The sequence below is a fragment of the Phascolarctos cinereus genome, unplaced genomic scaffold (assembly GCF_003287225.1).
Source record: "Phascolarctos cinereus isolate Bilbo 61053 unplaced genomic scaffold, phaCin_HiC Scaffold_5;HRSCAF=322, whole genome shotgun sequence".
NCBI classification, from domain to species: domain Eukaryota; kingdom Metazoa; phylum Chordata; class Mammalia; order Diprotodontia; family Phascolarctidae; genus Phascolarctos; species Phascolarctos cinereus.
The window spans coordinates 41,135,390-41,161,555 of NW_027555958.1; the positions used below are offsets into that span (position 1 = coordinate 41,135,390).

Here is a 26,166-nt window from a genome sequence, read left to right on the forward strand (position 1 = left end):
AACATTTTCTAGTTATTGGTTGGGAAGGGTTACACTCAATCCCTCCATACTTTCTGACTCCACGAGATGTTAGATCAGGGAGGGAGAGATGGTGGTTAAAAAGCAGGGAGCTGGTTTGTTCTACTCCTCCCTCCCTTCGGGGAAGGCGGCGTTGGTACGTCCCGCCTCTCAGTTCCCTCTCCATGGTGGTACGGTCCAAGGCGGGGAGGGCTTCCCCAGCTGATTCCGTGCTCTGGATCCAGGAGGCAGGGTTCGGTCAGCGCGTGCCCCCTCTGACCGGGCCGGAGTGGTACGTGCCGCCGCGCCCTGATTGGCCGCCGGAGCCCCGCAGTCGGGCTCGGCCCGCCGCGCCGCCCTCAGTCTGGCTCTGGCCGCCGCGCCGCCTGGCTCTCTTCCTCTTCCTCGTTGTGCTCGGCGGGCTGTGGGGGCTCCGCGCCGCGGCCGTTAGTCATGTCGGGTAGGTGCACCCTGTGGCGAGCGGCGGCGGCCGCGGCGGCGGCGTGTGGGGGCCGGGCCGGCCGAGGCTCGCCTCGCGCCGGCCCTCGGACAGGCCGGCTGAGGCGGAGGCGGAGGCTGAGACTGAGGCGGAGGGGGGGAGGGACCGGCCGCCGCCATGTTGCGTTGAGGGGGACGTACGGTCCCCAACGCTCCGGGCCCGCGGCAGGCCTGGTCTCCGGCCTCGGGCCCCTGTCTGCGGGGACGGGCCCTGGCTGAGGAGCCGGGTGGGGGGCGATGGCCCCCGCTACATTATCTGGGTCTGAGGGGAGGTGGGGGGGGAGCCGCGATCGGAGCGTCGGGGTCCTCCCCCTCCCCCAGCCACGGCCATGGAGGCCTCGAACTGAAGCCCCGGGCCTCAGTTTCCCCTTCTCGCTTCCCGCCTCTCTTTTGTATACGCGATCCTCTTCAAAGAAAGTTGCCTCGTAAAAGTCTCTCGACCCCCCAATTTCATGAATCATCCCCCTAATTTTGGGGGTCTTGGCGTCTCTGCCTCCCCCCCACCCCCAAGCCTGCTGTTTACCTGCAGCTGAAAGCGACACTTTTCTATTATTGATGTGTCTGGAGGGGTGTGCGTGCATGGCCTGGCGCTTAAAGCTCTCTTGGAATGAAAGGGAGAGAAGAGAAGGAAAGCAAGAAATCAACCAGTAAACATTAAGAAGCCCTACTATGTGCCAGGCACTATGCTAAGCCTCGAGGATAGAAAGAAGGGCAAAAGACAATCCCCCAGCTCTCAAGGGGTGGGGGAGATCGAGAGATCCATCAATCAATCAGTAAATCTTTAGGAAACACCTACTATGTGCTAGGTACTGTGCTAATCGATGGGGATATAAAAAGGGCAAAAGACAGCCCCCCCCCCCAGGAACCTAAGGAAAAAACAAATCAGCCAATAAACATTTAGGAAACTATATGTCAGGTACTGGTGCTAAGCACAAAGGCAAAAGACAGCCCTTGTACTCAAAGAGCTTGAAGAGAAAGAAATCCATCAATAAACATTTATGAAGCACCTACTGTGTTCAAGGCACTGAGTTAAGCACTAGGGAGGGTAAAAGGCAGTCCTTGTCCTCAGGAAACTTAGAGAAAGAAAGAAACAAAGGCAGCCAGGGTCAAAGGCAAAATGAGAATGTTAAGTAGCTGCGGGACCCCCAGGATCTGGACCACTGGGCTCCAGCAGTTTGGCCCGCCAGGACTTCTTCCTGAAAAAAAAAAGGAGGGGGCAGGGGCTGCTGCCTTGCCTTGTTGTGGGTCACACGCCCACCTTCCTCTCCTTCCCTTCATAGGTGCTAAGTTGAGCAGGCACAATATTTCAGTGAAATGAAACCATGTGGTTGGAAATCTTGCCTGGTGGCCAAAGTCTGCTAATTTTTTTTCCCCTCGAAGGGCGGTACCTGTTAGTAATAAAAGGTTGGGGAAAAAAATCGTTGTGACCTGCTGTCCTGCTGATGGTATAGGCAGACAATGAATGAATACAAAAAAGCAAAAATGGGGAAGGGGACACACATTCTTTCCTTAGCTAATCAATGAATCTGGCTTTTTGCTCCCATTTTCTGAGTGTTGGAAGTCAGATGCTGAGTTGCCCTTTCTTTGGCCCTTTTGGGGGGAATTTATTACCTTTAAAGAGGCAGTGGCATGACATTTTTGACTAGGTATAACATTAACGGAGTTTGGGAATGCTTATAGCCAAATTGTATCTATCAACAGTTTGTTTGGTGGCAAGTTGTAGACACTTAGTAGCTGTGTGGTGTTGTCAAGTTACTTAATCCCTGCCTGCCTCAGTTTCCTCATCTGTGAAATGGGAATAATAAAAAGCACCTCCCAGGCATGTGAGGATCAAGTGAAATATTTGTACTTAGCAAACCTTAAAGCACTACATAAAATCCAGGCTATTTGGCTAAAAATGAGATTTCTTCACCAAATGAGTAAAATCTGGAATGTTTCAAGGGAGGAAGTATGTGTGGTTTATGATCTGAAAGTGCACATTCAGTGTTCTATAGGATTATAGAAACTTTTTTAGTTTAAGCATAAATGATTTATTGGTGTGTGCATTTTCAATTCAGATGAGTGATTTCCCATACACTATAATTTCAGGGGCTTACCACTTGTTCGATTCATGGTTTCTTTGTAGATGTAATCAGAAAGTCTGGTTCATCCTGTGGTATCAGCCTTTAAATGTCCAAGTCACTAAATGCTTGGCAGTTAATTGTATGATAGATAATGCTTTGTTTGCTGCTGCTTTTTACATTTGGAATTAATTGAGGAATAGGGCTGCATGTTTGTAGTGGAAATAGCACTAGATGGGAATTTGAGTTGTGATTTTGCCAGTAAAAAATAGCCAGTGACATTGGAAAAATCACTTTCATTTAACTTCTCCTTGACCTAGTCTTATTGTATGTAAAATGAGATTTACTATCCATCCTCTCAGAGTTGTGAAAAAAAATCACCTTGTAAGTTTGTCTCATATGAATAATAATACCAGCTAATGTTTGTATATCTCCTTAAGGTTTACAGCACTAGGTAGGTGCTATTATTGCCCCCATTTTACAGGAGAAACTGAGGCTGAGACAGGCTAAATGACTTCACCAGGGTTACCAGGCTACTAAGTGTCCAAAATGGGATTGGATCTCAGGTCTTCTGACTGGCACTTTACTTAGGCTGTCTAGCTACCTGAAATAAAAGGTGGTATTATTATCTATAGTATTTCTACTTCAAGCACCTATAACACAGCTATTATTAAAAATGGTAATAATGTGTATTAAAAGTAAGAGTGCCCAGCATGTTAAACTGTGTTTATAAAATGTGGAAGTGATAACTTCTCTTTGTTTTATAAAATTCTGGTCAACAAATTAGTTCTAAACTACTAGTGATTATGATTGTTTAGTCCACTCTCTCCATTTTTTATAGGGGAAGTTACATATAACTGCTGCTTTTTCAGTATTTTTTCCCCCATATAATGAATTAACGATCTATCTTAAATGTGATGATACTATGTAAGCGATATCTTCTACACGTATATAGATAGTACACGGAAAATGGCAGGCATTCTTCTGACACATAGCTAATTCTGTTTTCCCATTGAGGTTGTCTTGAATGAATTGGAAGTGAAGAAAAAGCATGTCATTGAATTAACTTGATTACTGGGGATAAATGACAACTAATCTGACCAGAGCTAGTTTTGTAATTCAAATATAGAATTGAAACATAATTGAGTTATGTCATGACAGAAATGTCATATGACAAATGAACTTTGAGAGCTTGTGCTACTTTGTATGGCCTTGGACTGTGGAAGCAGTAAAGATTCAGGAGGTAGTGAATTGAAAAATTTATATCACTGCTTGAAGTCAGTCAGATCAAGAATATGAATTCAGATTTAGTGGTGTTTCCCCATAGTGCATTGCTTTCTTTTATGTTATATTTACCCATACCTCCCCTCCCCTAATTTTACTACTGTTGAAAAATGTGTGGGAATTTGTATGTGTGTGTAGGGTGGTGGTAAATCATTCCTTTAGTCATGAAGTAAACCCAAAGTAGGACCTGTTTGCCCCTAATTGTTCTTCAAGAACACTTGAAGAATTGTCAGCAATATTTTATTTTCTCAACTCTTATTTCAACTAAGCCCTTAGAGAGGCTTCTGCTATTGCTAACAATCATGGTGACCCACGAGAGGAAAAATACGTGCTGCTTCTTCAGGATTACTTGAGTTCAAAGTGGGCAGCATATCAGGGAACTGTGAGGTAAAATACATAAGTAAATCAGTATTGTGGAATTGGACTTGGACACTGCAAGTTGGCTAAAGGAAATAGTACCTCTGTGTAGTAGAATATCTTGTCATAGTAGGCTACTGCCTTCCCCTTCTGTGCTTATACTTTATCAGAAAAAAAAATTTTTTTAACGGTGGTGGTTTTGTGCAGATGTATCCATATATTTTCACCAGACCCACCTTGTTACCAATAGCACATGTGGAATTAGAGGGGTTATAGTTAAAATGATTAGAAAAAAAGCAAAAAGTTATTTATATAGCCCTCTCTGTATAGTTTCTTTTAACTCTTGGTTTGTATCTTCTGTCAGCTCTTTATAAGAGGGACTAAAGTTTGTCTTTGAATGAATCATACTTTTCTTTATAAGGTTTTAACTTTTATTTCTTTGTGTTTTAGATTCTGGAAGTTACGGTCAGTCTGGGGGCGATCAGCAAAGGTAAAGTATACACTTAATATATTGAATGGAATTGAAACAGGTCAATTCAGGTGGGATTCACCACTTCACTTGAGAGTTGATTTCTGGATGTCTTAGGGGAGTTAAAAATTAGCTGTAAATATTCACAAGGGGGAGAAGGTTAGCCTTTGTAAACAAGAGATTTAGCGGAGTAAGAAAATGGATTGAAGTTGATAGGAATACATGGAATTCCATACGTGGAGATACAAGAAAAAGCTCAAGTAGTAATCTGAATCATTTGCTTTAAGAAATTACTTCAAAGCAAGCAACTTCGCTTTGATTTTGGAGTGTTTAAATAACTAATTTACCAAAACTAGGCTTTTGGCTAAGTGTTTCCTATATGATGTCCCAGCATAACTCTACAATGCTGAGATCTCTGTGGAGTACTACATCCAGGGAGCAGTGTCTTTTCTTAAAGCAGCAGCATTTACAACCGTGGCCACTTTGGGAGAGTTCTAGTAGTGCCAGAATGTGAAGAGTGCTATGTCCAGCACGTAGCAGGACCTATCTGAGCTTGATTGCTGTTTTATTCTCTTGTGGAGGAGCATGTAGCATCTGCTTTTCTCGTTTACCAATAAGATCTCTCTCGTTCTAGTTCTGGTAATGGAAAATGGGTTGCAACTCAGTGCATACAGATGTGGAGTAGCAATTTAAATGTGTGAGAAACCCCATGGTAACCTATGTAAGCTAAAATTAGAGGGAAAAATGGTTTAGGGAGAATAACTTTTGTATGTATGTTTTTTAACTTTGAAGTTCAGAAAAACAAGTATACATGCACATGCCTATGAGAAAGGTTTGGGGAATAGTGTTGCTTGGTATTAGTGGAAAATTAAAAAGGGTTCAAGTCACAGTGTTGCACATCCATATGTGATATACAGTTAAGTGCTTCTTGAAAGCTGGATCCTTTGCCTTTTCTGGGAATTTCACGTTACATTGCATGGGTGTGTCAAAATGTCAGGAAAAAAGGAATTTGTCAAGTATGAGAGTGAAATAGATGAGGTTGTTGATGTGAAGAATTAGCCTTATGCTGCCTAAGCCTTATGGCATCATTGTTAGTCTTTGGCATGGACCTTTTTCTGAGTGTGATATTTTCTAGTGTAGCTAACACTGCATTTGGCTTATGAAAGATTTTACAAAGCAAAACCAACTCTTTAGACTATACTTAGCATTCATAGTGTCTGTGCCTGGAGTGGGGGTGGGGGAGGATCCTTAAGGAGAAAATGAGATTGTGCGTATAAAGTATGTGGCATCGGGCACATTGAAGTTAAGGGGATGGCACTGATGACTTCAATAACTTCATAGTTATTGGCTACCAGCTTTCAGTGTGCCCGAGTTCACTGGGCACATTGGGGAGCAGAAAATAAACGAGACTGAGAAGAGGCCTTGCTAGTCTCGGATTTATCACTCACTAACCATCATGCCTTGGGCAAGTCACTTTTTCTTCTCTGCGAAATGAGGGGTTTGTACAAGATGACCTTGAAAATCCCTTTCAGTTTTCACATTCTGAGAATGCCTTGTAACTCACCTTTGGGTGGTGCTCTCTGCCCAATATCCCTGGTAGGAGAGGAGCGTAAGTATTAGAGATGAGGAAAAGCAGTGCTCGGATGTTCAGTGACTCACCCACCTGATGTAGGATTTGAGCCTAGGCTTCCTCCAGTAATGATTCTACTACATAATGTCATAGGATTCTGATTTATTTAGGAGATGACAGAAAATTAAACTTCCTTGGGAAGCTTTGAGTTGAAATAGGGTTTGTTATATAATGGTAGATGATGTAATAAGACTTAGTTTTGGCAGCCTTTTGTTTAAAAAATTCAAATATTTCTTTTGCAGCTATTCCTATGGCAATCAAAGCAACCAAAGCTATGGACAACCACCACAAGTAGGTTGAAGTCCAAACTGTGATCCATTTAAACATTTACTTTGTTTTCTGTAGGCGATGAAATGAGCATTTACCTAAATTTCAGGGTTATTCTGGCTATGGGCAAACGACTGATTCCTCTTATGGACAGAACTATGGCGGCTACTCAAGTTATGGACAGAGTCAATCAGGTTGGGCTGGTTTGTTAAATTTACTATTTTAGTCATTTTAAAATCAGAATGCTTACTAAATGCTGTACCCATCCAATCTTTAGGTTATTCACAGTCCTACAGTGGTTATGAAAATCAAAAGCAGAGCTCATATGGCCAGCAATCTTACAATAACCAGGGACAGCAAAACACGGACTCATCGGGAGGGTAAGGAAATAAAGTGAAAGCATTGGGCCAGTGTTGGACATTTGGAGATGGTTAATACTGTAGGTATTAAAACACGGATGTCACCATGAAACTCTTCTGAAACCACAGGTAGACATGTCTTCCAGAGATGTTCTTTGATAGATCCTGGCTTGAGTTTTTGTGAATGGAAAACAGTGCAGTTATATGGTATTGTTTCTGTCATGTGCGAGTTGATGCTTGGGTTCCATTGGTGGGTAAGGCACAAGTTTGCTGCTTTGTGACTTCATTGAAGTTTTCAAGAAGTAAGCATATGCTTCCCCTGTAACTGATGCTAGCTGAGTAGAAAAGCTTGAAAGAAAATGAAATTTGGGCTTTAGTTGTGTACATACCTCTGGTAGATGCAAGTAAAAACTTACCCACAAACATAGGTTGCCTTAAAAAATGTTTTAAATTATCAGTACGGGTGGGTAGAATTTTATTAAGAAGTTGAAAGCCTTCTGAAAAACTTTCTATGTTTTGAAGGGCTTTTAAAATTACAATGAGCATAAATAAAGAAAAATCCTTATAAATTACCACAATTTACAAATGCAACTAAATAAAAACCACACGTAGAGTAGTATAGCGGGAGATCCTAATCGCGAGTCCCATGAATGTTTTCCATATTACTGCATGAAAACCTGTACAAATGTAAGGCATTGTATGTTGGCTGCAGGGACAATCACAGTACTTCATGTCCCTGTTAGTTGGCAGAAGTTCACGAAAGTGGAGTGTGAAGCATGTGGAGCCTTTTTGTATGAAGATGCACTCTCTAAAGTGTGATAGGAGGTGAATTGTAAACAGAGGAGAAAGTGACTTGACACCTCTTTGAATGGGAGGAGCTTATGTTCTGACCCCTCTTATTCTCTTGTATTAGAAGAGAAAGCAGTGGTGCTGCTGGGAGGAGGGGGTATGGCAGCATTTCTGTAGTGGGGTGTTTGAGCAGCTAGCCAATTACATGGAAAATTGGTCCATGTACCATCCTTGGTACAAGTGCTATCACTTGTCAGTAGTATTCCCCTCTTTTAGTATTGAATAATCTGTGGCCTCCCCAAATGAGAATTAAAACATGTGCAGATACACACCTTATATCCCTGCCCTCCCTCAAGAAGGTTAGGTATCCAAGTGAGTGTTATCCAGGTTAGTCATTTTGAGGGGTTATATACACCTAAGCCAGTGATAGTGTGATTACTCAAAGTATTTTGGGAACTTCTCATTTAGGATTGACTTCAGAACCAGCTTAGAGCCCACATAAGAAAAAAATCAGTGTTATATCTTTTTAGATACACCCTGTTTTTTGACCCAAAGCAGTGGTATGGCATGTGATTATCTACCTTATTTACTAGACTTGCTAACAGATCGATCTTAGCTATTTCCAAAAACCAAATCCTCCCTCAAAGGATGGAGATTTCCCACCATTGAAGATGTCACAGGCTCTGAAGCCAGTTTCAAAAGAGAAGTTCCAAAAAATACTTGAGCAGTGGCAGCATTATTGGAATAATTGTATAGCCCTCCCCCAAGGTAATTTGAAAAGGCAGCACTCATTTCTGATGTATGTATTCTAGTACACTTGCTTTAAAAATAAAATTGTACTTCACAATTTTCTTATTCGAGAAGGTAATAACAGGAAGCCATTTTTGGATTTGTTTTGAGGTGTTTTGAGGTGAGATACTTCCCATGATTTGTTATTTCTTCATGATTTGGCATTTCTTTGACTTTTCAAGTACATTGGTGCAAAATTTCCTTGTAAATTAAAGGGTTTACGTTTAGGAAGAATCTTTTAGGAAGAAGAAGTGGAAAGCACAGCCAGATGCATGTAGAGCGTAAGCTCCTAGTGAGTGAGGGTTGTATCATTCACTGCACCTGTACCCCTAGTGCCCGGCACAGTGCTCATCACAAAGGAGATGCTTAATGAATACTTGTTGATTGCTCAGTTGATAGCCTTGAGATGTAGCCATTTAGCCCTTCTTTTTCAGAATAGGCCATCTCTCTGTTTAAAATAATCCTCCTGAGAACTCTCCTAAGTTCTTGATTCCTGTTTAGCCAAGGTGGAAGAGCGCCTTCATATGACCAGTCAGACTATGGTCAGCAAGATTCATATGACCACCAGTCAGGCTATGACCAACACCAAGGTTCATATGACGAGCAGTCAAATTATGATCAGCAGCAAGACTCATATAATCAAAATCAGCAGTCCTATCATTCACAAAGGGAAAGTTACAGCCACCATACACAAGGTAAGCCACACTGTAGAGTTCTAGTGGGTTTTTGCAGCATCATTTTTTTTTTATAGCTACAGAATGACCATTGGCTTATAAATGGTGGGTTTATTTAAATGAGTCAACCAAGATTTCAGCTCTTTACAAAAAAGTTGAGTGGTCTTGAAACATCTTTAGTAGCCCACATGCCTTTTAAACCAGTTTCTTCTGCCTTGACTGTACACCTCTGAGTAGCTGGGACCCCTGAATTTATTGGCTAAATGACCTTTGATTATTTTGGCATCCTTGTTTTAATTGTGACTGTGCTCCTAGGGCAGGGCTTCTTAGTCTTTTTTTGTGTGTGTCACGGCCCCTTTTGGTAGGCTGATGAAGTTTATGGATCCCTTCTCATAATAATGTTTTTAAATAATTGAGGAAATGCTAAATTTCACTTAGTTAATAAAAATAAAGATGTATTTTTCTTTACCTGTCCAAGCTTATGGACCCCCAAAATCTATTTACAGACCCCTTCCTTGTTTATGGATTCCCTGTTGTAAGGGCTTTGATTTATGATTTTATGATCTTTATGATATTATGATCTCATTAGCATTTTCTTATAAATTTATAGATCTTCTTTGTTTAATGGTTAATCCATCATTCCCCACATGATTACTTTTTTTTTTTGAGTGAAAAATTCTATTCCCTGAGCATATTTGGTGAAGGCTGTGGCCCTTGAGCAAATGTCTAGGCTGTTAGTGCCTTTTATTTTGACTTTGAGGTAAAATAAATTGAGACTTTAAAGAGAACTATTATTTTATCTAACACATCAGAATCATTGGCTTGATGGGGATCCTTTACCATAAAAGTACTAAATCTTGGAGGATAGACTTCAAAGAAAAACCAATGATTTGCTATTTGAGTTTAGTGAATTGTAGAGACAGTATGGTTTAATGGAAAAAAAAAATCAGAAGGCCTATGTTTTCGTACTGGAGCTGCCTCTTCCACTGCTGGTGATTTATGTGCAGATGACATACTCCTTTGACACTTCTCATTGTCTCTTATGTAGGTGATGTCTATGAAAATCTTGTTTGTCCTAATAGTAATTATAAGTGTTTTACAGTTTACAAAGGGCTTCCTTCTTAGTAGCCTTCAGATGCTAAACCTTCCCATTTTATAGGTGGGGAAATGGAGACTTAGGTGAAGTGTGACTTGCCCTAAGCCCTATAACCAATAAATGTTAGAGGTTGATTCCACTGAGTTTCTAAAAATTCGTTGTTCTTTCTGTTATATCATACTGCTACTGAGAGATGTAGCCTCACAGAATTGTTGTGAGGAAGGTAGTTCACAACCCTTAAAGCACTATGGAAATGTCAGCTATTTATTATTAGTTTATGAAGCTTGACTGTGACAAACACAGTAATGCCAGTGTCTTTTAAGATTTTCATTGACTTTTGCAGAAAAGTGCCTCAGAAGACCTTAGAAAAAATCTCTTACGAGTAGAATGAGAGCATTTATCAGAAATATGATTTTTTTTGTGCTTTTTTGCAGATGACCGTCGTGAGATGAGTAGGTATGGAGAAGATAATAGAGGATATGGCGGGTCACAGGGAGGAGGTAGAGGGCGTGGGGGATATGACAAGGATGGAAGAGGTCCTATGACAGGATCAAGGTAAGTGTTTGCATCTAAATTCTAGAATTCTTTTTTTGATTGTTACTTAGCTGATTTGGTTTTAGGATCTAACCAAGTATTGGAACTTTGAAGAGTTTTAAGATTTGGAATTATGTTTCCAGAAGGGGGTGGAAGAAGATGCAAAGCCTCTTACATTAAAATGCTTTTCAACCCCAACATGCCAGATAAATTACTTAGGGTAAGCCGTGTTAGCATGATATTAGTCCACAAAGTGTATATGAAACAGAGATAAACAAAGGCCCACCACTGTGCTTGTCAAACCATTTCATTTTTCCTGCCAGAGCTAAAATCTAAGCCGTTTTTAAAAATATAACTCTGGCAAGTGCAAGTATTTTGCATATCAAAAGAAGGAAAAAGGTAAGTTAACTCAGTGTTGGAGAGTAGAGAGGTTCTCTTATAATCTTGAGTACCCTTGGGAAGGGGATGTATACAGCAAAAAAAAGCACAAATTAGATCTTAGTTTAGGGGCAGCACCTGGCTTCTTTTAGAAACAAAGTTAATTTCAGTAGTTTAATAAAGCAAACTATATCATTTTATCCCTTTTTCCCCCCCTTTTGAATAATTGAATTAATTAGTGCAGCATCATAAAACTATTAGTAAATCTGTCTTCTCTCTAACAGGGGTGAGGAACCTGCCACCTTGAGGCCACGTGTGGCCTTCTAGATCCTTGAGTGCAGCCCTTTGACTAAATCCAAACTTCACAGAACAAATCCCCTTAATAAAAGGATTTGTTTTGTAAAATTTGGATTCAGTCAGAGGGCTGCACTTGAGGACCTAGAGGACCACATGTGACCTGAAGGCCGCAGGTTCCCTGTGCCTGGTCTAGAACTGGAAATCTGCAATCTTACTTATCTACTTAAGAAAGTTGTGACTTCTGTAGCTTTTTTTGGCCTTTGCTAGGATCCTCAAGCCTTAAAATTCGTTTTTAAAAAATGTTGTTATAGTTGGCTTAATTTATATATTATTTTAATATGTACATTTATCATTTTGGCCATTTAAGACCAAGCTAAAAGGGTGGTTGAATTGTTTCTCACAAGAAGACGTTTGTAAGTTGCAGTTTTGTGGCTATAAAATACATAGGCTAAAGCATAATCTGTGTTGGTCGAGAAGTGAAACTGGCCATGGTCCACAAACTGTCACTTAATAACAAATCACTCCCATTTCACTGCTTTGCTGCTTGGGTCTAGCCTTTGGATCCCTAGAAATGAATTTGAAAATAAACCAGTAATGCCTGTCACTTCGCTCTTCAAGTAAAACCGGCATCTGAATCTCCTGCCTTGGACTTTGGAGCCTGCTCTTTTCCTTTTTATTGTATAATGCTTTTGATACTTTGGGCAGAAACTCAATAAAACCTTACGGGGCCTTGATAGACTTCTGCAAGCCTGAGACGTTGTGAGGATCTTGATTAACCCATGATACAGTCAGGTTACTGTGTATAGTTAGCGGATCAAATACATTGTGTTTTCTTTTATTATTGAAGAAGACAGTGTTGTCATCATGCCATCAACTGGACTGAGTGAAGTGATCAACACAGGGTGACTTGTACAGCTTCCTCCTTCCTGTCTTACTAGTCCCAACAAACACAGAGCCAACCCCCTGGGAGGCATCATGTTATACTTTCATGTTAGTAGCTTTAAGGGAATGCTGCTATAACTGATTGGCTTGGAACACTGTAATAGTTGTTACATCATAGGTTTAATATTCATCACAAGGAAGTTATAATTTTGTCTTTATCTGCAGGAATCTGTTATACTCTTTAAGGTTTTGTGAGAGTGGTGGAATTTTCTGGGTATCTTTGGAATAAGTTTGCATCTTTGGGAGGAATCTTGAAGGCTAAAATCCTTTGGATTTTACCTAAGACCTACTGGTAAAGCAACCCTGAGATGAACATCAGTTGTACTTCTAAAGACTTTCATAGATTCTGCAGCCTCCCATGCAGATACAGCTATGTGACATCTCAGGTCCATTTCAAGTCCTGTGATTTGATGTTAAATGTCCCATGAAGTGTTTCTTTATTTACAGTGAAGCCATCTTAGTTGTAGGTAGAAACTGTTAACGGAAAATCTTGACCCAAGCATTGTTCAGAGTTTTCATTTGGGTTAAAACTTTTGGATTAGAGATCCAGTCTTACAGAAATTTCTTAGGTTTATTTGCTTATGAATAATATAAAAATATGACCGCTCAACATTTTCCCTTGGTCTAGAATGACCTTTCCATGTGTTTTGAATCATTTCACTTAAAAACAGTAGGGTTGAAAATCTCACCTTTCTTGGCTGCTTGAAGAATGTGTAGAACTGCTTGGGTTTTATGTGAAAAGTTTAAAAGAAGAGAGGGAGAGCAGAAGAGTTGACAATCACAATCCACTTTGAGTACCACCTAGATGACAGAAGGAAAAATTCAATCTGGAAGGAGGCCTTCAGCTTTTCAGGTTCCAAAAAAGAGGTAGTAAGATTGTGGGAGACATCCTTCTGTTTGAAAATTCTTCAACAAATCACCTTATTTGCTACAAAAAAAGTATTAATTACTAACGCAAAATCAGATTGACATTTTTGGTGGTCAGACTAACTTTTAGCTTTATCATCCAACTACAATAGAAAATTTATCCTTTTTTAAAGTTTAATACTAGAATAGTTTATGTTAGAACTTTTTCTCATTGTTCTGAACTTTGCTATGTCATAGATAGGTGATTTGTTTTTCATTGTCTACACTTAAGTAGCTGAAATTTTATTGGTTTTAGGTTTTTATGGATCAAGCCTAAAAGTTTTCTCTTTTAGAATGTCTTCTTTCTCCAATGAGAGTGATTGAATAATATCTTCCTTGAAAAAGGTGAACGTGTTCCTGGCTCCCCAGCTTGCTAGGTTGTGGTTAGGAAATGCTGTTGAATTCAGGAAGATTTTACCATACATGTGCAAAGCTTCCACAGAAGAGAGAAAATAAAGAAAACTGTATCTAAATCTGGTGAATCATTTTTGTTTGGAATAACTTGGTTTTCTCCAACACCAGTAGATCGTTGAAATCCATATTTTGGTTTCATATTTTCAGCAAATAATGAATTTCCCTGGAATACCAAATGGGCTCTTGAGCTATCTGTTTTATTTCTTAGCAGGTCAGAGCCTTGAACAGTACTTACATCTTTGTAGAAAACCCACCAGAGTGCCTTAGCTTTCCTGAATGACCGTAGGACCAGTCTTTTAACATGGGCATAAGCCCTATTTTATTCATTCCTTCTCTCCCTCAGTGAAGGTAGACAGTGAGAGCGTTGCTCTACACCCAGATCTGTCAGGGGAAAGTAGTCTTGCTGTATCTATGGTATACTTGGAGAAAATCCTGTTGACCCAATTGTTTTTGGGTTTAATTCAACAAAACAGATACAGATTTATCTCTTGCGTAGATAGATACAGCCATAAAGTTGAGAAACTTTGGAGGTTGTTTTTATACTTTAATAGATATTCCATTCTTAATTCAGAATATTCCTTTGTTAGAATGTACCCAGATTTGTTAGTCTAGTGTGTTATAAATGGACATTTAACCTCGTTGCAAAGGTTTAAGAGAAATATACTTAATGAAGAGTGACCATGTCTTCTTTCATGATGGGATGGACTTACTGTATGGAGCTAGGAAAAATCCTTCACATCTTGTTGGTAGTCATTGTGTTGAAATTTTCAGCTACTTTAATATTAGTTTTCAAAAATACATAAAAGATCACTTAGACAACTAATGGGAGATCACAAATGTATACAAATTTGACTTACTCTTATACATTCTCTTCTACAGACATGTTTTTCTTAGGTTATTTCAATGTTAAATTCCTGGAAAGCAGTGGAAATTGAAACCAGCAATTATATAGCATTGTCCTATACCAAATTGTTTTCTTTTTAATTTAGTTGCATCAACTCTTTGGTGCCCTATTGATTGAGATGGTAGTAGAGTAATTAAGAGTGTTCCTTTTTGCATTTATAAGTGAGATAAAATTTAATTATTAATCCACTCATGGAAAAAATTATCTCCCCCCCACCCCTGCCATTTCCTATTGAATAATTCTATCCTTTCTCTCTTTAGTAGGATTAGAGACTGGATATACTTCCTAGCTCTTTTTTTCTCTTTGGAATTTTGTTGGGCATATAAAGAGAAACTTGTGCAAATGAAAATTCTGTACCCCTGAGAGGAGTGTTATTTGAAATCCGCAGAGTTGCTATTAATCAGATTTTCAGAGGTCTAGGTTCAAGAAACCCCTTTGCTACATGCTAATGTTTGGATAAACAAAATAAAACAGAGGACTGGAAGGTGGTATAGTTGTTTAGGTATGTAAGTAAGGGATGGGGGAGGGTTAATGGATTTTTTTGAAACATGGAACTTGGAGAAACCAGCATGAAGCTCTGACTGTTAGAGGCTTGAATTTCACAAATACCTCCTAACTTCTAGGCTTGCAGAAACCAAATTGAGTAGATTTTCAAGTTTAAAGACTTTACTTAGGGGTGCAAGGAAGAACTGTCACAGTCATAAAATAGAAATGATTTAAAGTGAAACTATTCGCAGTGGCTACTTTTTTTCTACAAAGGCCACATGAAGGATAATCTTTCGTGTGAGGGTTTTTGCTTAATAGAAAATTAGATGCCTTCATCAAAAACTTTGGGTATTGCCCCCTTTTCAGTTCACAGGGCAGGTCTTTACATTTGTACTTCAGTGCAGTTGAAAACACCATTATGCTAATGTAAGGGCTTTGAATCATAATGCATTTGAAGTGCATTTCCTTTTGATGCAAGCAGGAAACTGTCGAATTCTTGCACATAACTACCAGAGTGGATATTTGAAAGTATTGGATATTTACCAAATTAAGAAAAAAATTATATGCCTGAAATTGTGGATTATGGATTGTCGAGTGTTTCATTACATCTGTGATATACTCTGAAGATCAGTGTGTAGAACATTTGACGTAACAAGCTAGTTTCTATTTAGTAATTTATATTAAGGCATCTAATTGTGTTACAGTGGGGATGGAGAAGCAGGAATTGAAATCCCTCCTTATCCTTAGAGTCTATTCTCATTAATATATTCACTTGTATATTTTACACTAGATTTCTGAATGAATGAATGAATGAAATGTAACAGCCTTTTATACTCAAGCTCACTATTCATATGCTTCTCCACCTTCTTACTTTGTAATACCAACCATTTAACATCACCTTTCCCATTATGATGCCAAAATTTCATACTTGAATTTGAGTATTATTCTAGTCCCTTTATTCCTGTTAATTTTTTTTCTGTTAGGTAGAGTATTGCCCTAGTTAAGCTTTCTTTACTGTTATGTCCTCCCACTTTAAGTCAGGGGTTATGTAGCATCCATTTTGGCCTTGGGTTGGGGAAAGTGTTTAGGTCAGAGTATATGATATGATATTAGTTTCAGTTTAGTGATTCTCTTGGAAGTAGATCCCTAGAACACTTAATTGGAAACGTTCCCTGGAAGCTTATAAAATGAAACTTATTGAAAAGTTAGAGGTGCTACTATTCCCCTAGGCCATAAGCTCTCTACTTGTGATCAGTTAAGTGTAGATTGAGCCCAGGGCTCAGCACATTAGAGACTTAAGGAAGAAATCATTTCTTCAATTTTTCCTCTGCAGTGGTGGTGACCGCGGTGGCTTCAAAAATTTTGGTGGTAAGTGCTGAGTATCCCAAAATGTTTCAGTGGAAATGCTGTATAAATCTAAAAGCCACCACTATCTATCCCTCAGATGCAGTCTGAGCCTGTTCTTACTCAGTTGAGGCTGGTGTGTGTTGTGTGCTTTAAAAAAAAAAAGCCAAAGTTGATCTCTTTAACAGTCCAGTGGGTTTCTACTTCTGTGGATTTGCATGAAAGAGTCTGTGGTGACCAATGAGACCTTCACCAGGTTTTGACAAAATGCTCTTTTATAAAGGTAGCTGACACAGTGGTTTTAAATCAATAGGGCATTCCGCTCCCTGATTTGACAACCAGTACTTAATATGAGCAATACTAGCATAATGCCAAAGTGGCAAATGCTGTCTATGGCAAGTTTAAGGAAATGTTGATACTCAATTTTGATTCGTTATCAAACTTAAAAAAATATCATTTAACCAATATATTTACTCTATAAATCTGTTACAGTTGACTTTGTAAGTTATAGAAATACAGTTGAGATTTTCTTGTTTTCATTGTCTTAGAAAGAAAACCTTTCAAATGGATTTCCTTAAATAGCTATTACTTGTTTTCTTTTCTCTTAGGCCACAGGGATTATGGACCGAAAACAGATGCTGGTAAGGCAAACCAGTTTGTAGCTAATAATTTTTAATATTAAGAATATATGCCTTACCTTGGGTTCTTTGAAGGAAGGTTTTTTTTTTATGGATGCCAGTATGGGAGTTGATAGTAGAGAACCTTATTTGTAATTTCTGAAGGAACCCCAGGAAAAAGGAATAGGGGTGATGCAAGATGTTTGGTGGGCAAAATCTCTGAATCTGATTTCTGTACCAGCTCTGTAATGTTTGAATTCTTGTCCCCGTAATGAGTGACAAGAATAATATGAATTGGGAACATTGCTACATATATTGAGAATTTGAGTGATATCTCTGAGACTTTGTAGGAGACTAAGTAGTAGAGTATGAGAGGTCTTTGATCAAAGGGAAACTGATTCCACAAAATCTCAGTAGATTTTCATCTTGCTTATTGTGGAGCCTTTTGAAACTGACAATGATCCAGAGGTTAAAAATGGTGCTGAATATAATGATCATAGAGTTGGAAGTGACCTCAGACTTCATCTTGTTCTGGCTTCTTAACTTTTTTAGTGTTATAGACTCCTTTGGCAGCTTGGTACAGATTATAGACTATGGACCCTTTGCAGAATGCTTTAAAAAATAGTTGGAGAAAATGCTAAATTTCAGTTAGAGGGTAGTGAAAATAACGGATGTTTTTTCCCATCCAAGTTTGTGGACCCCTTGAAATCTATTAAAAACTCCTGATCTAGTCCGGGCCCTCTCATTTTATAGAGGATTTGACTGAGACGGAGAGAAAGCGCCTCAGTAACTTGTCCATGGTGAGCCTGGTAGTGAATGGAAAAGCCAGTTCTTGAACCCAGGACGTTTGACTCTAAATACATCATTCTGCATTGTACATTTGAGAGCAAAATATAACATTTCCATGCTGGACCTTTAGTATTGTTACTTTGAAGGTCTTCTCCTTGCTTCCAGACATCTCCTTTCTACCCTCCCCCTTAAGGAATGATAGGCTAACAGGTTTGGAAAGGGCACTGGGGGACAGTTAAATGTCTTTCTTTAGACAGTTCTACTTATAAACTTTCCTAGTCAGTGAGATTTTCTTAGAGACTTCACACATCCTTCTTTTCCTGTTTAATAACCTGCATGGTCAGATATTTCTTAGAAATAATTTTATTACCGATTGCTTCACTCCAAGGTACTGGGTATGAAGTCTGAGATTTCTTAAGATCTCCTCCCCGATTGGTTGGCTCCTTCTATACACTTGCTTTCTCCATACCTGAAGTTGGAATGACTGAGGTGGCCAGGTCTGAGTGATATGGGGTGGGGGGTTTTCCAGTTGCACTAACTGATGATTTTCCTTCACTTGTAGAAACAATTGAATACCAAAAAGTGTATCCTGGCTCTTGATGGCTTATATAATAGCAAGGAATTTCAGAGTTGGAAGGGATTTTGGTGACCATTTAGTCCAGTTCATCTTTCCCATTTCCCCTCTACAGTCTACCCTGACAAGTGGTTATCCAGATTTCAAACTGGGTCTTGGATGACCAGCTCCCCCCATTTCTCAAGGCAGTCCATTCTGTTTCTGGAGAGCTGTCATTGTTAGGTTTGAGGTCGGGAAAAACCTCTTGAATTGATCTCTTTGCCTCTTCCAGCTGCTGCTTTTGGTTCTTTCCCCTGGAACCAAATAGAACAAGTCTGATCCCTCTTTCACATGACAGCCTTTCACGTACTTAAGGACTGGTATCCTGTTCCCCTGAGTCTTATCCAGGCATAACATCCCTGTTTCCTTCAACTGATCTTTATAGGGCATGAGCTCAAGGCTCCTCACTAGCCTGGTTTCTTCTTTCTGGACAACTCCAAGTTATCAGTGCTTTTCCTAAACACTCCAGATGTGGTCTGACCAGGATAGAGAATGGGGGTGGACTATCACCATCTTATTTCTGGAAAGCCTGTCTCTTAACACAGGCCAAGATTGCCTTACATTTTTTTGAGGGGGGGTTTGCCATGCCATGTTGTTAGTTTGCTGTGCTAATATCCCTGATCTTTTTCAGACCAGCCGCTGTCTAACTGTACCCCAAGTTTTACCTTACTAGGTTCAGTCAAAAGTGCAAGTCTGTCAAAACTCAGATGTTGCCTCAGCCTGCCAGGGGGGTAGCCTTTCTGGCTGGGAGTTGGTCTCACGTTTGATAAATGTACCATATGCATCTTAAGTTACTGACAGCCTAGGGCCAAGAATACTTTGTGTAATCAAACCAAGAAATAGATCATTTTAACCTTACGTTTTTTTCCCTCTTTCTAGACTCAGAGTCTGATAATTCAGACAACAATACAATCTTTGTTCAAGGACTTGGGGAAGGAGTGTCAACTGATCAAGTTGGGGACTTCTTTAAGCAAATAGGAATTATTAAGGTGAGTTCTCTGTGAAAGTGTCTGGACTTTTTGTTGAGGCCAGCTTTTCTGTTCCCTGCCAACTCTGCTGTGCCATGCTCCTTCCTCTTGTTACACGTATCACATCCCTAGGCTGGAACGTATACATCTCTCTGTATATTCCGACTGTCGTGTCTTTCAGGAGTCAAATCTAAACGTATGCTTTTTTTCCTTCAGCTTCCTTTGTATTACGTGACTGTCTTGCACAATTAGCACCTGATCATGGACTCTACTAATAGATGATACCATACGATTTCTTGTTTTGTTTTCGCTCCTTAATTCATTTGTTTATGTCGTCTCCTCAGTTTGATGGTGCGCTCCCCACAGGCTCGGGCCGTATTTGCGTTGTGTGTGTGTGTGAGCACAGTGTCTTGCAGATAGTAAGCACTTGGTAAATACTTGTGCATTGGTGCCCCAGGCTTGGTGTGTTGATGTTGAACTCCTCCTAAGCTGCTGTCTTGATTAAGCATCTTACTGCGCGATTTAAACCTGAATTTAAGGAAAACCGACTTACTTTTCCCTCCAGACAAACAAGAAGACTGGCAAGCCGATGATAAATCTGTATACAGACAAGGACACAGGCAAACCGAAGGGAGAGGCGACAGTGTCATTTGATGACCCTCCTTCAGCCAAAGCTGCAATCGACTGGTTTGATGGTGTGCATGACTGGGATTAGTTTCCTTGTTTCATTTGTGTTAGTTGTTGGAAGAAGTAACACTCTATAGCTGAAGATGAAAGTACAAATACTGGCCCACCTGCTATATTTATGTAACTTACCAGGCCTTATTTAGCATTTATACTGTGTTAGGCACTGGGAATACAAAAACAAAGTGAGGCTATCCTTGCCCTCAAGGACTTACGTTTTACCCAGCATGGGAATGGGAATAAAGCACATATGGAGTTGAGTTAATATAGGAGAAATACAAAATAAATAAAAATCAATGGGGACGACGTCCACAAGTGGGGAAAATGTGGACGGGGATCTTGTAGGAGATGAGAGGAGCCTTGAATGGAGCCTGGGATTTCAGGAATCAAGGGAGGGGCAAGTATACCAGGGGTGCACAGAGGAGGAAGTGCAATGTCACGTGGGGAAGAACATTGAAGCCAGTTTGGCTAGAGAATAGAGCATGGGAGGAGGGGTAATGTGCACTCAACCTGTAAAGAAAAATAGGAATAAGATTATGAAGGACTTTGAATGCTAAAAACAAGGGTTTGTATTTTATTCTACAAACAGTGGGAGCTAGTGCAGCTTCTTGGGCATGAAGGTGATGTAGTCAGACTCAGGTCCAGTTTTAGGAATATCATTTTGGGAGCTGTGTAGAGGATGAATTGGAGAAGGTAGAGAGAGGTTGGTTGTAAGGAGACTGGGTAGGAGATTATTGCAATATCACTGGCAAGAGGTGATGAGGGTGAGAGTTAAGATGGTGAAGTGTTAGTGAAGAGGAAAGAGGAGGCCGTGAGGGATGTTTCAGAAGTCAAATTGGTAAGGTGTGGCAGCTCTTACTGATTGAATATGGGGACAAAGGAGAGGACAGGATTGAGGATAACTCCTAGCTGGCTGTTGTGTGTGACTAGAAGAATGGTAGTGCCCATAACAGAAATTAGGAACTTGGTTACATCAGGCCAGTCCGTGTCACTTTTCTCTTCTGTAAAATGGGGATGTTAATACATGTGCCACCAGACTCATGGAGTTGTAAGGAAAGTGCTGTAGGATGTTTTGTATTCTGTGGCACAGTCTGTACTCAGTGACTATTGTAAAGTACCATCTGCCTGCACATATTTGGAGGAGGTAGCTTCCTGTACTGGCCCCCACAATTTGAGCTGCCCAGTTTTAATTTCACTTCTTAGTACATTGACTTCCCAGAGGCTTCCTGTGTCAAGGGTCCATCATGCTTGGAAGCGGGGAGCCTTGAATTCTTAAGCGCTTTGATGTCCCCATATTTCTGTAGTATTATGAGATTAAATGAGATACTCATTCCCAGAAAGCACAGGTGTTGTGCTGTATGGAAACAGAGCTCTTCAAACCTTTTGCCTTGAATCTTGTGGCTCTGATGCATGTGGATCTTTGTAAGGCCTCACAAACACTCCTTGTTCCTCTAAAACCAGTTTCATGGAGGGTGGTTACACAGATCCTTGTTCTTTGATTTCAGCTGTTGTTGGAAACCACTTATTCTTTTCCAGGAAAAGAATTCCATGGCAACATCATCAAAGTGTCTTTTGCCACTAGAAGACCTGAGTTCCTGAGAGGAGGTGGAAGTGGAGGTGGGCGAAGAGGTAAGATGTTCATTACTAGCAGGACTCTTGCAAAGATTTGACTTGGAATTTTGCATTGGCCTCTCACCTTCTTGCGGGAGCCAGGGTTAGCTTTCTTCCTGTAGGTTCCTCTCTTCTCTATTAAAATGGTAGTTATCCTGGAGGGTATAGGATAGGTGAGGAAGGAGGTTGGAGGTATAGGATAGGTGAGGAAGGAGGTTGGAGGTTTACCCACATGGGTAGGGCTTAATAGCATCTTAGAATCAGCTGTTTAGAATCAGAGAAAGTTGTTTCTAGCTGGTCTAGCTGCAGCCCCCATCCCTGGAGTATCAAGAGAACTCTTGGGGGATATCAGGAGTTTCAAGGGTGAACAATGATGACATTTCCTGAATGTGGCTGGCTCGAGGAATATCTGGGAAATCGTCTGGAAAGGCACATGGCAGGTTTTTGCTCATTTGGAAGTAAAGATGTAGCTGATAAAATAGCAAGTCACAGGGGGAGTAGTTAAGGAATGTCTTGTAAACTGCCTGGTGCTATTACCTACACAGCTTTCTTTCCACAAAGGGAATGATTCTTCCCATTTGGATCTGTATACCTTCTCAGCCTTCAGCTTTACAGTGACCAGATTTGGTCCATTATCCATATTAGTCAAATGGATATTGAGAATTGAAATTGAAAGTTGGGTTAGTCAGGTTACCTGTAGATTTTCAATACTTTGGGTATGCTTAGGGTTAAATTTTAAAGTTGGATTACATTTTAGGGTTAAATTTCAAATGGCATTGAATCTACTATCGTGGGTGATCTGTTTGTTATGTTTTTTGCCTTACAGTTTATGTTAACGTCTACCCACTTTTTAGAGTTGATTTTGGATTACTCCATTAATACTATATTTGTTAAATTCTCCAGCAGGGGTAGTATGGGAACTGCTTTTTTTCTGTGTCAGGTGAGTTTCCTTGCCTTGTTCTCTTCTTTCTTGTTTTCTCTCTTAGGCTCGCGTGGAGGATATAGAGGCCGTGGAGGCTTTCAGGGTAGAGGTGGAGACCCTAAAAGTGGTGACTGGGTTTGTCCTAATCCGTAAGTATCTCTTGCTTGTGGGCAGGGGCCCCTGCATCACTTGGAAATAGTCTAAAAGCACATCTTTCCTTCTCTCTGAGGTCTTGTGGAAACATGAACTTTGCCCGGAGGAATTCCTGTAATCAGTGTAATGAACCCAGACCAGAGGACTCTCGTCCTTCAGGAGGAGGTGGGTCATCTCTTTAACGGTATCACTATGTAGCTTGCCCTTTGACCAGAACTAAGGGGGGCTTTGTGGCTTTCCCCTTGGCCCTTCAGTTTGCATTGCTATCTTACAGATTTTCGGGGGAGAGGCTACGGTGGCGAGAGAGGCTACAGAGGCCGGGGTGGCAGAGGTGGAGACCGAGGAGGCGGTGGCTATGGAGGAGACCGAAGTGGTGGTGGTGGTGGTTATGGAGGAGACCGAAGTGGAGGTGGCTATGGAGGAGACCGGAGTGGCGGCGGTGGCTACGGGGGTGACCGGAGTGGCGGCAGTGGCTACGGGGGTGACCGAAGTGGTGGCTATGGGGGTGACCGAAGTGGCGGTGGCGGTGGCGGTGGTTACGGAGGTGACAGAAGTGGTGGTGGTGGTGGCTATGGTGGTGACCGAAGTGGTGGCTATGGTGGAGACCGAAGTGGTGGCTACGGAGGTGACCGAAGTGGTGGCGGCTATGGAGGAGACCGAGGTGGTGGCTATGGCGGAGACCGAGGAGGTGGTTATGGTGGCAAAATGGGAGGCAGGTGAGTATGTGTGTGTAGCTTGGAATCATTATTCCTCAATTCTAGGATTGCTAGGTCTTTTGCTTCCCCTTTTTATAGAATCTCAGTTATTACAAGGGACCTCAACATTTCTTTAAGCCAGCCTCTATCTAAAGCATGAATGCTCTCTAAAATGTCCCCGACAAGTGGTCATCTAGCTTCTTTAATATATGCAGTGGTAATTTAGATGGTGACACATTCTACTTTGGCCTAGCCCTAATCATTAGGAAGTTTGACCTTCTGAACTGAAATCTGCCCCTCAGTTTCTACAGTTGGTTCTGGTTCTTTCTAGAGCCAAGCATGACAAATCCATTCTCTTTTCTACATAATAATAATAATTGACATTTATATAATGCTTTAAGGACTACAAAATTATTGATCCCATTTGAGCCTTGCATGAAACCCTTTGGGGTCAAAACTGTAGGTATATATTACCATTTACAGATGAGGAACCTCAGACTTTGGGAGATTCAGTCACTTGTCCCTGGTCACACGACACAGCTAGGAAGTGCCAGATTTTCCTGACTCCAAGGCCAGCACTCTGTCCAGTAGGAGCTATCTGGAGAAAACCTGGGGGCTTACATTTGAATACTTCTTATCCATGATTCCATTTGGAGTGCTGTATTTTTAAGAGATTGGCTTTTCTTGAGGTTCAGGGATAATTCTTCCACCCTCTTCAGTGGGAATTGTAATTTTTTCTGACTTTTTTCATCCGTTCATCAACATGGATTTGTCATTATACGTAGAAAATCCCAAACTCAGGCTTGCTTGTTGTTTTTCATTCCTAGAAATGACTACAGAAATGATCAGCGTAATCGACCATACTGAAGACCGTCTCGATTGTTCCTTTGCCTCTGACATGTTCGATAGTGAAGTTGCCAGAGTTCTGCCTGCTGCTTTCCTTGTGGCCTCTTCTCCAGTAGTGGAATTAAGTGGCATTTGGATTTTTATTTTGGTGGGAGGGATGGGGCAGTTTTTCTTTTAGAAATGTCCATTGAAATTTCCCGTTTTAATTTCCAACCTTCTTCCCAGCCCTTGAACAGTCCGAGAAGCTGAATACGTTGTAAAATATTGCCAAAATGGAAAGTGTTTTGTAATACTGCAATAAAGCCTGCTTGTTTTTTTTGTGGACTCTTGTACCTCTGCGCCATTTTCTTAACACATCAGCATGAAAAGTGGTCCATTATAGAATCACACTATAGTGAATTAGGAAATTAACTATATTCCAGTAACTTTTTAACTCAAGAAGTGAAATAGCAGCAGCAATTATCATTGAGTTGTATATATGGGTTCCAGGAGTCTTAGAGCTATTGTAAGTTTTAATCCTGAACAGCTTAAAATTGCTCTAAGACTTTTGGGACACCTTGTATTGTGTTTCAAGTACTCTTCAGTGGGTTCGTGATACTGAGGTGTATGACATGATCCTTTCCCTCTAGAAGCTTAGAATTTATTCATTTAGAATGGATACAGAAAAGAGTACAAAATTGCTAAAGGTCATAGAAGAGGTAAAGATACTGAACTATAGTGTAGAAAAAAGGGAGTAATTCCCAAGAGGGGGGCAGGGTATCACTATCACCTCACAGAAGTGGGGAGACCTTGAATTATGCCTTAAAGGAAAGATGGGGTTTAGAAGGTAAAGAAGGGCATTCCAGATGGGGCAGTAGCACCAATACATATATTTTTAGTCACAGGCACAGGAAACCACTGTGAACAGAAGGTTTGTTGAGGAAAGTAATGGGAGAAGGAAGCAGAAAGATTTGGGTCAGATTGTAGAAGGTCTTAAATGCCAGACTAAAGAACTTATAATTTTTTTTTAATAGGCAGCAGGGAGTCTTTTTAAAAAGTTTTATTAATTTGAAAACAGTATCACCAATTCTGTCTTCCTTTGAAAGAAACCTTCCCTTGTAATAAAGAAATGTAGTTACATACACCAACACATCGGTCATGTCTGGCAACATGCTTACTGCATGGCACCCAAAGGCCGCCATGTGCCTACCCAAAGGAGGAGAGGCATGTGTTTTCATTGATGGTTTTTTGAAATTGATGTCTTTCAGTATTGTTTACCTTTCCATTTCTATGATTATTATGTAAACTGTTCTCAATTCTGTTAATTTCTTTCCAGTTCGTATATATTGTCCCAAGTTTCTCTGAAATCTTAATATTTATCATTTCCATTGGTACAATAACTTTCCATTGTATTCATATGCCACGGTTTGGTCAGCCATTCCCCAGTTTTTTACCCACTTTATTTCTAGTTTCTTGTTACCACAAAAAGTGCTGTACTTTTTTTTTTTTTTGGTACATGAGGTACCTTTCCCTCTTCTTTTGACCTTGTTGGCATGTGGGACCAGTAATGACAGCTGGATCAAAATGAGTGAAGTTTCTAGTAGAAAATTATTTTCCAGAGTGGGAGGACTTAATTCATTTTTTGTTTTTGAAGAGGAGCAAGTGATGGTAATGAATTGCAGGTGAATTGAATTTAAGTGAGGCAGAATTGTGCAAAGTTGTCAGTCCAACTCTCAGAGTCATTAAAGTCCAGTGGCAGGATAAAAGTCAGGACCAAGGGTGGATGCATTGGGTGGCCTCAGTGTCTTCAATGTC

General features: G+C 40.5%; 1 protein-coding gene across 2 annotated transcripts; it reads left to right on the forward strand.

Annotated features, from left to right (window-relative positions):
• Positions 1–285: 285 nt before the first annotated feature.
• On the forward strand, positions 286–24,598 carry TAF15 (TATA-box binding protein associated factor 15). Of its 2 annotated transcripts, XM_021005896.2 has the most exons (16): positions 286–457; positions 4,647–4,686; positions 6,538–6,586; positions 6,672–6,756; positions 6,840–6,942; positions 9,001–9,194; positions 10,704–10,824; positions 16,464–16,498; positions 17,083–17,115; positions 19,373–19,482; positions 20,027–20,156; positions 21,682–21,774; positions 22,743–22,827; positions 22,908–22,996; positions 23,106–23,547; positions 24,354–24,598. In XM_021005896.2, exons 1-16 carry the CDS (start codon positions 451–453, stop codon positions 24,391–24,393), a joined length of 1,656 nt encoding a protein of 551 aa, XP_020861555.1. In that variant the 5' UTR covers positions 286–450; the 3' UTR covers positions 24,394–24,598. The 2 variants fall into 2 exon arrangements, with proteins under 2 accessions (XP_020861555.1, XP_078010963.1); XM_078154837.1 differs by lacking the exons at positions 286–457; positions 4,647–4,686; positions 9,001–9,194 and having other exon boundaries at positions 6,544–6,586.
• Positions 24,599–26,166: the final 1,568 nt, after the last annotated feature.